At 40.3% G+C, this 17,142-nt stretch overlaps 1 protein-coding gene across 2 annotated transcripts; it reads right to left on the bottom strand.

Annotated features, from left to right (window-relative positions):
• Window positions 1–10,380: 10,380 nt before the first annotated feature.
• On the bottom strand, window positions 10,381–16,934 carry LOC127646266 (claudin-10-like). 2 transcript variants are annotated; one of them, XM_052129770.1, is made up of 5 exons: window positions 16,394–16,934; window positions 13,685–13,846; window positions 13,521–13,602; window positions 13,295–13,408; window positions 10,381–13,213 (listed from the first exon to the last, which is right to left on the bottom strand). In XM_052129770.1, the coding sequence occupies exons 1-5, from the start codon at window positions 16,623–16,625 to the stop codon at window positions 12,865–12,867; spliced, it is 939 nt and encodes a 312-aa protein (XP_051985730.1). In that variant the 5' UTR covers window positions 16,626–16,934; the 3' UTR covers window positions 10,381–12,864. The 2 variants fall into 2 exon arrangements, with proteins under 2 accessions (XP_051985730.1, XP_051985731.1); XM_052129771.1 differs by having other exon boundaries at window positions 13,706–13,846.
• Between the last annotated feature and the right edge of the window lie 208 nt (window positions 16,935–17,142).

The following is a 17,142-nucleotide window of genomic DNA, read 5'->3' as shown; positions in this document are numbered from 1 at the left end:
GGCCTAGCCAAGCTTTGTCAAACAGCCTATGTAACTTGTTGAAATGTAATCTGGGATGTTTACCATTCCAAATAAAGGACTTCGCTGTGCTATTAAATTGCTTTTTATAAGAGAGGGGGACATCTAAAGGGAGAGATTGTAGCAGGTAGTTTAATTTTGAAATACAATTAATTTTAATAACAAACCTTCCCAATCATAGATACATGTAATGAAGCAAGCAAATGGTTTTTTTTTCTGATTAGACTCACTAACAAGTGGCTTTATTGTGGCCACACAGCTTTTTAGTCCAAATCCTGTAAATTCTCATAGCATTCTGCATGTGGAAATGCTTACTTTCACTATTAAACATAGCCGTGAGTTCTACTGTTGATTTTATAATGATGTGACCACACTTCAAGGTTTTAATAATGTGTTGGACAGTTCTTAACCCAATTCTAGTGATTTCAGCAATCTCCTTGATGCAGGCCAATAATTTGCCCCTTCTGAAACACAGTAACATCTTTTCCACGACCACGGGATACGTCTTCCGTCATGGTTGTTTAAGAAATGAGAAGCTACACACAGCATTAGTTAGGGTTAACAGAATTGTTGCCAGCTGAAATATATTAATCACTGCAATAATGATCCAATCACAGGCTCCTCTGCTTATTTTAATCCAAATGGCGACCTTTTTTTGGCCAGGCAGTGTAGATTGGCGCCAAAGAAATTAAAATCTGCATCTCCTGCTTCCAATCACATGCTGGAGTGCCGTTTCACTGGCTGGAAGAGGAGACAGATAAAATATCTGTGTGGACAGCAGGGCCAGTGCTGGTGGAATTGATGCCTTACGCAGAGCTCTTTTAGTCATTCTAAAGGTATAAACTGAGACAAGATTTCGTGAAAATTTGAATTTACTTTGTAATAATTCACAATTAACATTTAAAATCGCGTGAAAATTTAAAAGTAGAGCAGATCAGTCAACGTATGTGATAAATTAAATATGTTAAATGTAGGGCTGAGAATATAACCGAAATATTTCAAAATATTGAACATGACAGTCTCATCACACGCGGCTGTGAACTTCCGCTCTCGTAAATGTCCCATTCAATAATCTCAATAAATTATACATTAATTCAAATTAAACCCAGTAATGTAACGACAGTAACGCCACACATTGTAAAGAAGTAATAGTAAAAAAAAAAAAATTTGAAATTTACTTTAGTGAGAGTAAAAAGTACCCACTTTTAAACCCACTCTAAATGTGACATTTTCCCAGAAATGTTACTCAAGTAAATGTAACGGAGTAAATGTAACGAGTTACTACCCACTTCTGATTGCCACCATGTGGTGCATGCTAGTGGTGCAAAAAAACACAAGATTACTAATTAATTTGGAAATGTCTATACTCTCTTCATATTTCTTGAGTGATGTAGTGTCCAAATATATCCCATTTGTGTTCCTTTAGTGTAATTATTGGGTAACAGGCACAAACACAATAAGCAATTGTAACGTAGTTTCATGGAAAAGAGGAGGCGAGAACCGGCTTGATAATATAAATAATAGTTTAATATAAAACTTAAAAGACACAAACACACACACATTACAGACATGTCTGTAAATTATCTCTCTCTCGTCACACCACCGTCTGCCATCGGCCTTTATCCCTCTCGGAGGCTTATTTAGCCTGATAAGGGAGCGGGTGTGAATAATCACAACCCGGCCCCGCCCTCTGCCCTGCCACATTCCTCCCTCATTCTCTCAGGCTGGGGAGCCCCCGGCCTGACGTACACCCCCCCCCCCTTTCCATGAGGGAGGGCGTGCCTTTCGCCCCGTCTGCCGACAGGTCATCCCCGTCTACCTGGATGAGGGAGGGGACAAGGGGAGGGAAACAGAAATAATTAAAATGGGGGGGTACTTCCTGTAATAGTGTAGACACCCCCCCAAAAAAAAAAAACACTGTAAAATTTAAACGAGAGGGAAAAGGCCAACGCAGAGTGGCAGTGAGAGAGAGAGAGAGAGAGAGAGAGATGAAAAAAAACTTACTCCCCAGCTTGTTCCTCGGCCATTCCTCCACCCTCAAACGGACTACAGCCGCTCCTCTCCGGGTGGATTGGAGGCAGTCCTCCAGCCCCTGGTGGCCAGAACACCCCGCCGTGTTCTTGGGGAAAAGAAGGGGTCTCCACCGCCCCTGGCTGCGGTTCTCCCACTCCAGGCGGTCGGCAGCAAGCCCCTCCCCACTCGCGGTCGGCGGTCTCAGACCCCGCCGTGTTTCAGCGGCTGGTAGGCGACTCCTCCACACCTGGCAGCGGCCATGACCACTCCAGATGGTCAGTTAGGAGCCCCTACTCCCCTCGCGGTCGGCGGCCGTCCTCTGCTTCCAGGCGGCTGGGCTCCTCGTCCCTCGGCAGATGGCCGCGGCTGCTCCGTTGGGGTGGACGGTAGAGGCGAGAACTCTACTACGGCGTATCCCTCCTCCTTCTCGGAATTCGGCACCAGTGTAACGTAATTTAGATGCAAAGGAGAAGGCGAGAACCGGCTTGACAATATAAATAATAGTTTTAATGATAAACTTAAAAAGACACAACCACACACATGACGATATGTCTGTAAACGATCTCTCTCTCTGCCGCACCACCGCCCGCAATCAGCCTTTATCCCTCTCGGAGGCTTAATTAGCCTGATAAGGGACCGGGTGTGTGTAATCACGACCCGGCCCCGCCCTCCGCCCTGCCACAGCAATACTTTTACATAATTTATTAACCCTCCTATTGCGTTTGGGTCCTTTTTGATCTGGTAAAGGCCAATCATAATTTTTTAATATCACATAAGAAATTATTTAAGAGATATAACCATTTTTTTTTTAAATTACATCTTTTGAGTTCCCGGGTCAATTGTGACATAGGCATCAATTGTGGCAGATATTTTCACACATTTATGAATTCAATTATTTTTTTTTTATATTTACTTACATTTAGCCTCTTTCCCATATTCTCACCCACAATTTTTGTCTCAAAATGGGACTGCTTCTTGTTTATAAACAAGCACACACATACACATACAGTCTCCTGCACACTCACACAAAACAGATGTAAGAAACATATACACTCACCTAAAGGATTATTAGGAACACCTGTTCAAGTTCTCATTAATGCAATTATCTAATCAACCAATCACATGGCAGTTGCTTCAATGAATTTAGGGGTGTGTTCCTGGTCAAGACAATCTCCTGAACTCCAAACTGAATGTCAGAATGGGAAAGAAAGGTGATTTAAGCAATTTTGAGCATGGCATGGTTGTTGGTGCCAGACGGGCCGGTCTGTGTATTTCACAATCTGCTCAGTTACTGGGATTTTCACGCACAACCATTTCTAGGGTTTACAAAGAATGGTGTGAAAAGGGAAAAACATCCAGTATGCGGCAGTCCTGTGGGCAAAAATGCCTTGTTGATGCTAGAGGTCAGAGGAGAATGGGCCGACTGATTCAAGCTGATAGAAGAGCAACTTTGCCTGAAATAACCACTCGTTACAACCGAGGTATGCAGCAAAGCATTTGTGAAGCCACAACACGCACAACCTTGAGGCGGATGGGCTACAACAGAAGACCCCACCGGGTACCACTCATCTCCACTACAAATAGGAAAAAGAGGCTACAATTTGCAAGAGCTCACCAAAATTGGACAGTTGAAGACTGGAAAAATGTTGCCTGGTCTGATGAGTCTCGATTTCTGTTGAGACATTCAGATGGTAGAGTCAGAATTTAGCGTAAACAGAATGAGAACATGGATCCATCATGCCTTGTTACCACTGTGCAGACTGGTGGTGGTGGTGTAATGGTGTGGGGGATGTTTTCTTGGCACACTTTAGGCCCCTTAGTGCCAATTGGGCATCGTTTAAATGCCACGGCCTACCTGAGCATTGTTTCTGACCATGTCCATCCCTTTATGGCCACCATGTACCCATCCTCTGATGGCTACTTCCAGCAGGATAATGCACCATGTCACAAAGCTTGAATCATTTCAAATTGGTTTCTTGAACATGACAATGAGTTCACTGTACTAAAATGGCCCCCACAGTCACCAGATCTCAACCCAAAAGAGCATCTTTGGGATGTTGTTGAACAGGAGCTTCATGCCCTGGATGTGCATCCCACAAATCTCCATCAACTGCAAGATGCTATCCTATCAATATGGGCCAACATTTCTAAAGAATGCTTTCAGCACCTTGTTGAATCAATGGCATGTAGAATTAAGGCAGTTCTGAAGGCGAAAGGGGGTCAAACACAGTATTAGTATGGTGTTCCTAATAATCCTTTAAGTGAGTGTATACTATATAAGGAAAAACTGCCTAAATGAAGGTGGTCTTGCCCATTGGATATGTTTGTATATTTGCCTCCTGTGTTTCTGACACTTACCTGCCTTGATTGTGAAATGAGGTTGCTCCTAATAAAATTCTCTGCACATGGATTCCACCTGATCTCCAGTGTCTTCTGAGGTACAGAATACTTCACCTCCTTCAACAGAGATCCAGCAGTTACATGTAGCTTTTGCTGAATAGGGTGGCCTCCTACAAAGCACCATCAACAACTGAGAAAACTTTCTGAGGTAATGGATGAAATATTTCCAGACCATCCTCTCAGCAAACCCCTCCTCCAACTGATCAAATCCCCCCTTCACAAACGCAATCGACCAACCACTCGCACCTTGCTCTGCCTGAGAAATATGATGGTTCCCCAGACAAGTGCAGTGGCTTTCCACTGCAGTGCTCAATCTACCTCGCACAACAAACTAACTCATTCCAAATTGAGGAATCTAAGGTCGCCTTCATGATTTCCCTATTGACGGCACAGCTCTAGAGTAGGCTACTGTAGTATGTGAAAAAAAATCCGCTTTTTGGAACTCTCTTGCTTTGTTCCAAGCCCAGGTCAAGGAAGTGTTTATCAGCCATAATCAGCCTCAGACAGGGTATATCTGCTGCTGCTTACTATGCTCTATCTTTCAGAACCCTAGCTGAACAAACTGGATGGATGGATGGATGGATAAGCCATTAATGTTGATCTTTTGATGAGTGTTAAATGCCTGCAGAGATGACTGTCTTTCACTTGACCAATACATTCAGCTGACCATTCGAATCAACTATTTGCTCAGAGCTCATCTACCTTCATTTGATCCTTGTCCATTCTCTGCAACAACTTGACTCCTGCTGAACCCATGCAAGTAGGCAAAGACAGACTCCCTCCAGATGAGAGGCTACGAAGAATTCAGCAAGGGTTATGTCTGTATTGTGGACAGTCAGGTCACCTCAATACAGACACCTTGCCTGCCCTGAAAAAATTCCACTCCCTCCTCCTGGGTGAGTACAATGGCCTGTTTGAATCTAGAAAATAGATAGCATACAGTACCTGTTCTTATTCATTCCCAATCCATGCAATCCTCTGTTTCAGCATTAACTGACTCTGGGGCCACTGGAAACTTCATTGACCATGCCCTGGTCACAAAACTCAGCATAAAAACCATCCCCTGCTCTTCACCCATTTTAGTTGCTGCCTTGGATGGCCACCATCTGGGCTCTGAGAGTATCAATGCCCTGTTCCTTCATTTACTCTCTGCAAAGTATTGTTTGCCTCTCATAGCTGCAATTCTGAGCGTTTCTCTTGTACATTGCCTGTTCAGTTATCTTGACCACATGCTCTCTCTTTGGATCTGTCTTGCCATCTGTCTTGCCCATTGGATTTGTTTGTTTGTCTTGCCCATTGGATTTGTTTGTTTCTGACCCTTGCCTGCCTTGACTGTGAATTTGAGTTTGCTCCTTCTAATAAAATTCTCTGCACATGGATTCTACCTGATCTCCAGTGTCTGATTTACAGCAACATAATCACACATTAATATTCAGCAGTTTATGCAATAAACAGAATAAATTGTTTTTAAAATATTGTATAACAAGTACAGATGTTGTGTTGTTTTGATGTTGTTTGGTTGGAAAAATATTATTTGGTTGCATAGATTTTGACTTCTGAGTTGTTTTTCAGCAGTAATGAGTAATTAATAAGGAAGTTAATAGGAGAATGACAAGAAATTCTCTAAGAGTTTCTCTAAACCCAGCTCAGACTCTTTTATTTTCTATAAAAGTAACAAAGGTTTCTGCCACACAGCAAATTAGCTTCACATTAATAATTATCTCTGAGTCCGAAGTCTGCACTCTCTGGCTCAGTCTCTCTCTCTGGATGTCACTTGACCACGCCCCTGCTGCCACATAAATTTAATGCAATGTTATATTCAAATGAAATTTCATATAAACTTTGACAAAATATATATTTTCACATGTATCACACTGGTTTAGCTACAGTTAATGTGTATTTTAAAATGTTAAAGAACTTCTAAAAAAATTATATATAATAATATTTTTCAGTTAACATGCCAAAAATATGGTCAGGTGATGCCATGCAAGAAACAGATGTGTGAGCGTTGAGCTCTGCACAATTTGCTATATTTTTTATTATTCTAATGTTATAATCTGGTGAAATTCGATACACCCAGTTACACATTTGCTCTTTGAGGTAAAATATGGCAAAGAAGTCAAAATCCCCAGCCTCTGGAGACATTTAAAGACACTGTATATGTTCAGGATTAAAGCCCCAAGACCTACAGACCGATTTGATTTGGATGGCGCAGCAGGAGAGGAGATCCAGCGTCAACTGTCCAGCATATCGGTAATGCTGATGAAGGTTCTTGCTGACTTGAAGGATCTTGCTGTAATATGTTGATCGATTACGGTGATGGAAATAAAATTAGAGTTAGTTACAAGAGTGGCAGAAATGTTGAGAAATGAATTAATTATCTGCAGTCATTGGAGAGGGAATTATCCACTAATCCACCCGCAACCAAAGTTGATTTGGAACATGTTCTTGAAAAGCTTGAAGATCTTGAGAATAGAATCCACAGGAATAACGGCCGAATTGTTGGAATTCCTGAGCATGAGGAGTGTAGAGATATGGTGAAATTCCTAGACGAGCTTTTCCTGAGTCAGCTCAAAATAGGACACAAGCTGGAAATTGAGCAAGCTCACAGAGCTCGGAGATCTACTGAGGGAGAAAGGTCCCAATCAATCCTGGCCAAATTTCTGAGATCATCTGATAAATATCTTGTGTTGTGCCAGGCAAGGAGCAAAGGAAAGCTTTCTTGGAAGAATCATAATTTTTTCTTTTTCCCGGACTTTGCAAGTTCGACAAGAGAGAAAGGGATCGGTTCAGGGAATGAAAGAAACTCTTGCATCAATGTAAGATCGCTTTTGCATTGATGTTTCCGGCCAAGCTGAGAATAGAAGCGAAGGATGGTTGCAAGGTATTTACATGTCCTAATCAGGCAAGGTCTTTTATAGAATCAATGGGTGAGTAAACCATTGGATATTTCTTATGTGAGTGGGTCGACTTGCTGTACTTACTCTGGCTTTTGAGGAAGCTGGGCATAATTTTTGTTTCTTTTTGCATTGGCTCCGCTTAGCTGGCATTTCCTTAAAGAAACTTTTGCATTGACAGAAGATCACTTTTTCACTGAAGTTCCTGGCCAGTTTGAGTGTGGACACTAAATATGCAAAATATCTACATGCTCACACAATGGATGTCTTTTATAAAGCTGACGGACTGAGTAAGCCAAGGTATATACTTTTATGCAGCCTCTGAGTGAATTGACTTCACCATCCTGGGGACCGGGATGCCTGTTTTGTTTCTTTTTGTGTTGGTTCCGCCTAGCAGCTGGAGCTGGTTCTGTTGAATAACACTGCTTCGGAACAGCTGTGGATGAATCTGTTCGTTCTTCATGCTTCTGCCTCCAGCTGGCTGAAGTTTGTTTTGTGGAGTATTTTTATGGGACATTGGAATGATTACGTCATCTGCTGAACTCATAACAGCTGGCTCACTGAACATTTGTTTGTCTTTGTCAGGAAACTGAATGGTTTTATATCGGCTGGAATTTGTTTTGTGGAGGATCACACCTTTGAGACAGTTCTTTGAATGAATCTACACATTCTTTGACTATGTATTTTGGGTGATGGGGTGGTCATCGACGTTGAGAATGGGCACACCCCCACAGAGTTGGATCCTAACAAGCGCTATGATCGCCAGACAGGTTATTTTAAGGGGTTGGAGGTCGGATGGAGTGCCCAAATTTCATGAGTGGTGCTCGGAGATGGGGAGAGTGGTGACCTTTGAGGAAGGGATGGCTGGGAAATTTTTTATAGGAAATGGGGCAGATATTTGGCCTTTTTGGAAGGCTTTTAGGAAGGGGTAGTGGAGAGTGATCTCTAGATTTAAACGTGTGTGCAATTTGATTGTTTTTTGAAAGTATGCTTTTTATTGATTTATTTATTTTTGTGTTTTTTTTTTATATTTATGATCACTGGGTTTTCAGCTGAATGCTCGCCTCCACATTCCCCCACCGCCCGACTCAGTCTGGGTAAAATATCCAGCCTGCCCACTCCAACCCCCTTTCTGGAGAGGAAGTCCACAACAGCCATCTGCACCCCCGGCCTGTGGACCACCTCGAACTTAAACAGCTGGCGTGCTACATACCAATGGGTGATCCGGGCGTTGCCATCCTTCATGGGATGGAGCCATTGAGCAGTTTATCAATATGAAGCACTGGATAATCATCAAATTTCGATACCATGTTAACTTTTCTATAATCCATACAGAACCAGAGCGAGCAGTTGCTCTTTGGTAACAACACCACCGGGCTGGCCCAGTCACTGTGGGATTATTTTATTACCCCCATATCGAGCATAGCCTTTAATTCTTCCAGTACTACCTGTTTTACATACCACTACCCCTGGGGTTGTCTCGATGTGGTGTTTTATGAGATTAGTGCAGCCAGGGAGAGGCGAGAACATGTCAGAGAAATTCTTTTGTATTTGGACATGGTGGGGAGTTGAGAGAGTGGTTTGATGTGGGTAAAATTAACCATGCTTTTACTATGCTTTTTTTAGTAGCCTTGCTTTTTGGCAATTTTTTAATGCAGTTAACCATGGTGTTACTTCAGTAATATGGTGTTAATATAGTAACCATGTTTAATTTAGTGGTTATTGTGATTTTACTACAAAATTCCATGGTGATGCTATGGTTACTGTAGTAAAACCATGGTTAGTTTTTGAAATGTAAGGTTAGGGTTAGGTTTAGGGTTAGGGTTTGGTGTAGGGTGTCCATGGGACTCTAAATAAACACAATAAGCATGCTGCTGTGATGCCCCTATACTGTATGTTAATATTTCATTTGGGGTGTAAATAGCATATAACACTATTTGCACAACATTAAACCACCTGCTTAATATTGTGTAGGCCCCCCTCATGCCACCAAAAGAGCACCAACCCACATCTCAGAATAGCATTCTGAGATGATATTCTTCTCACCACAATTGTACAGAGCGGTTATCAGAGTTACCATAGACTTTGTCAGTTTGAAACAGTCTGGCAATTTTCTGTTGACCTCTCTCATCAACAAGGCGTTTCCCTCCACAGAACTGCTTCTCCCTTCTGATTTTTGTTTTTGGCATTCTGAGTAAATTCTAGAGACTTTTGTGCTTGAAAATCCCAGGAGATCAGCAGTTACAGAAATACTCAAACCAGCCCGTCTGGCACCAACAATCCAAACAATCCAATCCACTGTCCAAATCACTGAGATCATATTTTTCCCCATTCTGATGGTTGATGTGAACATTAACTGAAGCTCCGGACCCGTATCTGCATGATTTTATGCACTGCACTGCTGTCACACAATTGGCTGTTTAGATAATCACATTTATTGTTGGTGCCAGACAGACTGGGATGATTATTTCTTTAACTGCTGATCTCCTGGGATTTTCATGAACAACAGTCTCTAGAATTTACTCAGAATGGTGCCAAAAACTAAAAACAGTGAGTTGCAGTTCTGTGGACGGAAACTTGTAAATGAGAGAGATCAACAGAGAATGGCCAGACAGGTTTGAACTGACAAAGTCTACAGTAACTCAGATAACCGCTCTGTACAATTGTGGTGAGAACAATAGCATTCTGAGATGCGGGTTGGCACTGTTTTGGCGGCACAAGGGGGACCTACACAATATTAGACAGGTGGTTTTAATGTTGTGGCTGATCGGTGTATATTGCCTATGTTTTTATTAACCCTACTCCCTAAACCAAACCCCATCCCTAAACCTAACCGTCAGTGTAGCATGTTGATTTCCCTTGCTCCTGTTCCGAACATCAGCTGTCTAATTTCAAAACAATATTGTCCTCATAAATATAAAACATCGTATATCATGTGAGTTGTGGATACATTAGGATATTTGTAGAGCTGCAGAAACAGTGAAAGTGATACTGTTTATGTATAAACAACATTCAGCAATATCAGTGATTCGGAAAAGGAGACAAGGAGAGTGAACTAGCACTTTATAAAAACTAAAAGATGAGTCAACTGCACAGAAAATCCAGATGTCAGTCAGATAACAATTGACACTCCTATACAGCTCAAAAAGCAGGAACCTAAATGGAAAACAGTCAAGTATTTTACCACTAGAGCACCTATGATAGTGATGATAGGACACTTTTACAACTTGTTTAGATATCCTTACCAGCATTACACTGGAGAAGATCAAGTCAAGTCCCCTATATAGGATGGGATTTTGTATTATTATTATTATTATTATTTTATTTAGACTTCACAACACATAAGAAGTCATAAGAATGTAAAGGAACGTAAAATCAAAGGGTAAAATATGGTGCAAGTCCTATCATACTGAACTTTCAGATGTCATCAATGCCTTTATGGTCATCTTTTATTACGTCAACCACATAAAGCAGTGTAAAATCATACAAAAATATTCTTCAATGTCAACGCCAGACTCTCAAAATCCATGCTTGACCAAAATATCCTTAAAATCAAACATTGAAATGTATTACAGTAATATTGCCATGAATGGTTTAGGCATAACAATATGCAAAATATGAACATGTCATAAGCTGAATAGGAAAACTGACTATTTTGTTAATACATAAAAAAATCACCAATGTGTTACCAGCCTAACGCATAGAACAAACTATTAAAAGTATAAAGATTAGCCATATTACCAAGTTAAAGCTGAAGTATGTTACTATTTCTGTGTTAAATACTTTCTCCTATCCCAGCTTAATATGCAGAGACAACTATAATTAAGCCACGCTTAGATCAATTTTATCAAAAAACTATAAGCACCGTGCTCCTGTGTTACTTAGAAAATTTGTTTTGAGTGACCCGCTTAGACACGCCTCAACAACGTTAGTCAACCAATGGTGTGAGTTTGGGGTGGGACTATCCCTTTGTTTGACCAATGGCAGATGGGGGGCATATTCAAAAAGCTATTTGAAACAGAAGTAAAAATCCCATTAATTTATCTCATAGACAAATTGATATAACAGACCTACCTTGAGCTCAAGCCATTGGTCTGCATTATTTTAACTTCATTATTTAAAAATCGAGTTTGATAGTGGAATTAATGGCAAACAACTACATTACCCATGGTACAGCAGAGAATGATCCACCAATCAGAGAGTTATGGCCAACGAAATCCGCGAAACATGCCTCGGAACGACCACCCACTTCCATGATGCACTGTGAATGGCCTAATCAAGTCGGTTTCCCTTCACCCTTAAACTACTTATATATTTGTACATATCGGAATATTTTGCAATAAATGTCAAATATTACAATCAACAACTAAAATCAATAGTTGTAGCGTTTTTTATTTAATTATATCAGTCAATGTGCTTCACGGGATTGTAGTTTGTGCCCTCATGAAAGACAGTAAGTACACAGCCTTGTACCTTTGTCTTTAAGTCCATATGTTTATGTTGTGATTCTGGTTGGTTTGGTTCATGCTCACAACTCTTTTATGAAGGTATAAAAGTCTATGGAAGAAAATACTTCCTAGAACCTAGACAGCTGAAAAAGTGGGTGGACACTGTTCCACTCTATTATGTTCGGTGGCGTTAGCAGTGCAAAAATTATATACTTAGTGTAAAAAGATCAGATTTACAAACATTCTGAATCATAAACATCTCTAAGACATCTGCTGAATGATTTATTGATATCCGAGAGGAAAAGTCAAACAACCTAAAAAATATGTTTTCAAGATGTAAACACTCACATCAAATAGACATCTGGGTGATGTACCCAGTGTGCTCTCAGGGTTGATTTGAGCTTGTTTGCCGTTTGCTTGACATCAACATCAAAAGACATGAAGCTTTTGTCCTCCTTTTAAAGTTGGAAAGCCTGTTTATTTTACTGCTTGATCATATAGTTATTTTATTGGTAGCATTTAGCATCTCTGATAGCACACGTACGTATCGGCCAGAAGTCTATTTGACGTGTGTGTTTACATCTGGAAAATGTTTTTTAACGTTGTTTGCTCATCTGCAATACATCTATATGACGCATGTCAATTACTTTGTCTCGAATGTCAATAAGACCTTTCAGCAGATGTCTTTAAGACGTTTATGATTTAGAATGTTTGTAAATCTGATCTTTTTTAGATGTTACTTAGATTGTGATGCTTTTCAGATGAAAAGATCTGAAACAGAGATATCGGAGACGCACGTGTGCTATTTGGGATCTGATCCCACCAGTTGAGGACCACTGTTATAACCTTTCTGTCCCTTAGCAAGGCTCTGAAGAAATGTCATATTTGCTTCAGAATTTTTTTTTTTAAATAAGATGGATTGAATGCACAGCGCCACTCAAACATCAAGTTAGCAAGCTAATTTACAAGCATGAATCCAGCACACTGTTTCCATTAGGGGGAGTTCTGCTTATCCCCAACATCATTGTTTTTGTCAATTTCATGTAATCACTCTGTGTTTCCAGATCCTGTGGCCCGTATTAGATATCTCAGAGGTAGGAGTTCTTGCTGAAGTGATGTGTAGTGACTCCAGAAGACACTTTCCTGCTGTTTACATCTGATCTGCTCAACCTTGAGGACCATGAAGAGCGCAACGATTGAGACACTTCAGATTTCACAGAGCTTCTTGATTTCTCAGAGGGTCTGAATCTTGAGGAACGTCCAGTTCTTATGATATGTCTGTTCTTAGATGGAACATTTGACACAGCTGATAGTTCAGACTTTGACGAGAGTTCCGATATTGTTGATTCTTTGGACTTTGAGGAAAGTTCAGAGACAATGGAAATATTTGTGTGGGATGAATGTAAGGCTTTGCCCTCCTCGGCAGGAACTGGTGCACTGAAGACAATTTTTTTAATTAAGCATATTGTCTAAATTGTTGCACCAGAAGTTTCCATTATTCTTATACTGATTACTCACCTGCTGTTCACCGGAGACCAGGTCTTGCAAACTGAAACTAGGAAGAAAAATCCACCAGTAATCTGAAAAGCACATCCTGACCATCCAAGGAACAATGGCTTTCCCAAGTCAAAGCTGAAACATTTTCATATTCCCAGTTATTTTATGACATGATAAACAATTGATAATAAAATTATTCAGTGTTTGCATAAAACATGCAGTTGAGGTCCATGCTTAATGTTCTTACTGCAATCCATCAAATTTGGGATCGAAGAACTCTACAGAGACATAATGAGCATATACTGCATAACCAGAGGAAGCCAGCATACCTTAAAGAGTAAAACAGACATATATGTAAATCTAATTTATGATGGTTCTGAAAGAGATGATGCGAGTTTTGATTAAATCTACCACTTATGACATGACAGAAACCTCCGATGAACACAGATCGGTGTTTTTCTTTGTCTTTGCCTCCGATATAAGTGCATTCCATTCCCACAAGACTCAGGATGATCCCCAGCATTCCGACAGCCATCCCGGACATCAACAAAGCCCGCACAATCTGGAGGTAACCTGAATATTCAAAATCCAAAGAACCTGTAATTACTCGTTATATGTAAAAACAACATTAATTTAATACTGTGTGTGAGTTGCAATGGAGGAGTTGGGTGGAACAAAGTTCATTGCAGGCACATTGCATTGCAGTTGATATTGAAACATCCAGAGGACAGGTGGGAAATCAAAAAGGGAACAGAGAACAGATACCTTGATCCTCTGCACTACACACATCCTTGACATTCCCGTCTTGGCTGTCGGCTCTTCGAGTGGAGACTCAAATCACCTGCTCGTCTTTGTATGGCAACGTGATCAATTGAACACCTCCCTCACCGATTAGTGACATTGGCCTCTAATGTGCAAAGGTAATGCATGGTCTACTCTAGACATTCTCACATGCTTCCACTACCTCATTCAACTGAACTATCGTCCCTACACAGAAAATACTCCAAACTCATCTCATTTCAATGAGCTTTTTGATGTTCTCAATTTTCCTCTTTTTCTCTCCGCTGATCTTAAAAATCTACCATCTTTTTTCCTCTTCCACTCTTTCGGCCTCCGCATCAAGATAAATAAAGAAGGTGCTGGTAATTGTGCGAGAGCAATTCTCAGCACTGCCACAAATCCATAAATTAAAATTATGTCATTGTTTACTCAGACCATATTGTTCCAAACCTATACAACCTTTTCTTTTTGTAAAACACAAATAGTAAGTTTCTTTTAGAGTATCCTTAGCCAATCTTTATTTTATACAATAAAAGTTAATGAGAGCTGGGGCTGTCAAACAAAAAGCACCAGAATGTATAAAAGGATAGATTTTATTTTATGTTAACACAAAAGTAGTAGATGAGGTAGATCCTTTACCTGATTGGCTCCTAAACTATGGAATAGTCTTCTTAACATTGTTCGAGACTCAGACACACTCTCTCAGTTTAAGTCTAGACTGAAGACTCATCTCTTCATACAGGCATACACCTAATTTATCCTTCAACTCAAAGTCATGATGCATTAGTCAGGTCTGCCAGAACTTTGCAAAATTTCATATTCTACACTCACTGAGCACTTTAATAGGAAGACTTGTAAACTACTTATTCATGCAATTATATAATCAGCAGATCGTGTGGCAATGCATAAAATCATGCAGATATGGGTCAGAAGCTTCAGTTAACGTCCAAATCAACCATCAGAATGGGGAAAAATGTGATCTCAGGGATTTCGACTGTGGCATGATGTCATTGGTGCCAGACAGGCTGGTTAGAGTATTTCTGTAACTGTTGATCTATTGGTATTTTTATGTACAACAATCTCTAAATTTTACTCAGAATTGTGCAAAAAACTAAAAACATCTAGTGAGCTGCAGTTCTGTGGACGGAAATGCCTTGTTGATAAGAGAGGTCAATGGAGAATGCCCAGAATGGTTCAAGCTGACATAAAGGCTACAGTAACTCAGATAACCTCTCTGTACAATTGTAGGGAGCAGAATAGGATCTCAGGAGTCACAACATGTCGAACCTTGTGGCAGATGGGCTACATCAGGCACTTTACTAGGACCATACTGTTCCTAATAAAGGGCTCAGGGAGTGTATAACTCTACTTTAAAGTGAATGGCATCTACGCTAATATTATTCTATTTTGTTTCCCTGTCTCAACCTCGGGATACACATCCTTATGTTACCAGAGCCTGCCAGATGCAGTTTCAGTCCTGCCTGATGTCCGACTCCCACTGCTACCTGTCGATGTAATGATGACTACTAACTGTGGTCTGAGCCAGCCAGACATCACTTCAGTCTACTACAATGGACTTCACAGAGGACAAACTGATGCCAACTCCAACCGTAAGACATGCCTGCACCTCAGACTTAGGATGGACTTCACTGGAAATGAACTACCACAAGCTTCCAGCCGGACTGCGATGTACTTCACTGACCTCTGCCTGCATCCTCTTTGTCAAAGCATGGACTACATACACAAATGCATTTGTGTGCACTTCCGCAGTTAATTTAGGATGGACTTCAAAGACACTTGGTCAGTAATCTTACAGTTCATACAAAATTGTTTAGTTTAAGCATTTTCCACCAACATCTACTCAGTTTACTAATTAAAACCATGAATTGTACCATACAAAACTATTATTTGCATTAGAATGTATTCATGCTGTTTAGACAGAGGGGAACTGCCGGTGAGCCTGGTTTCTCCCAAGGTTATTTTTATTCAATCACTTTATTCACTGAACCTGAATACATTACATATATTACAGCTTCATTTACTGTTGCAGTATGTTTTTTGTAAAACTGCTTTGAAATTAGGTTTCATTGTGAAAAGCGTTATACAAATAAAAATGATTTAACTTGACTAGTTTTCTGCACTTTGTATGATATTAGTTAATAGATCAAAATGATTCATGCCATTGATTTTTAAAACATCCTTAATATACAAAATTTTTCACAACTGCAGTACTATATACAGTATATTATATCAACTTGAAAAATATGTTTGAAGAATGTGATTAATTTGTGTTGTACATGTACATAAAAGAGCAGTCTAAATATCACATCATGCCCATACCTTCCACAGACCAGAGCACTGGGAAGTCGTAGCAGTTGGATGTGTTAGAGGAGTCTGTGAAGCAGGCTCTCCACAGGCTGGACCAGTACCAGGCCACTCTGATGATGGCACTCCCTCCTTGCCCTCCGATAGAAGTGACCTTCCAGCCCTCCATGGCCATGGAACAAGCGACAAAGATCCAGCCCAGCACAGTCAACAGAAAGCCCCATATCTGCATAACACGAATTCTCATCTTTGCTCTGGCCAAACTTCTAGGCTGTCTATTTACCAGTATATGTGGGCAACGGACTCCCAGTATCTCTCTTTATTTGGCTTTCCTGCCTTTACAGTTTTAACATATCAGTTCTTGATCCATTCCATTTTTCCTCCTTATAGGATTTCGTAAACTGTTCTACAAGCCACACATAACGGCCACTAAACGCATTTCCTCTTCTTTTTGCTGATGTGAATGTATGGATCTCCATGTTCCCATAGACTTGTTTTTATGTCAAGTGGAAAAGAGTAAAAATGCTTACCTCAATTTTTCCAACTCAAATTTCATATAAGGGTATTTGTTCCATTAGTGGAAAAACTGCTTTTCTTTCTTTTTTTAAAGAAAAAAAGTGGAATCATTCTAGTTTTAAATTAAACAGTGTTTAAACTCTTTAATTATCTTTTCCCTTTTTTTCAGAGTGTTGAAAGGTAACATTTTCCAGTCTGTCAAAGTTGATTTAAATCATTAACTTGTTCAATGAGCTTAATATCTTTTC

Source organism: Xyrauchen texanus, chromosome 7 (assembly GCF_025860055.1).
Source record: "Xyrauchen texanus isolate HMW12.3.18 chromosome 7, RBS_HiC_50CHRs, whole genome shotgun sequence".
Lineage (NCBI taxonomy): Eukaryota > Metazoa > Chordata > Actinopteri > Cypriniformes > Catostomidae > Xyrauchen > Xyrauchen texanus.
The sequence above is the reverse complement of the archived record's forward strand: the minus strand, read 5'-3'. Positions and strand labels throughout refer to the sequence as shown.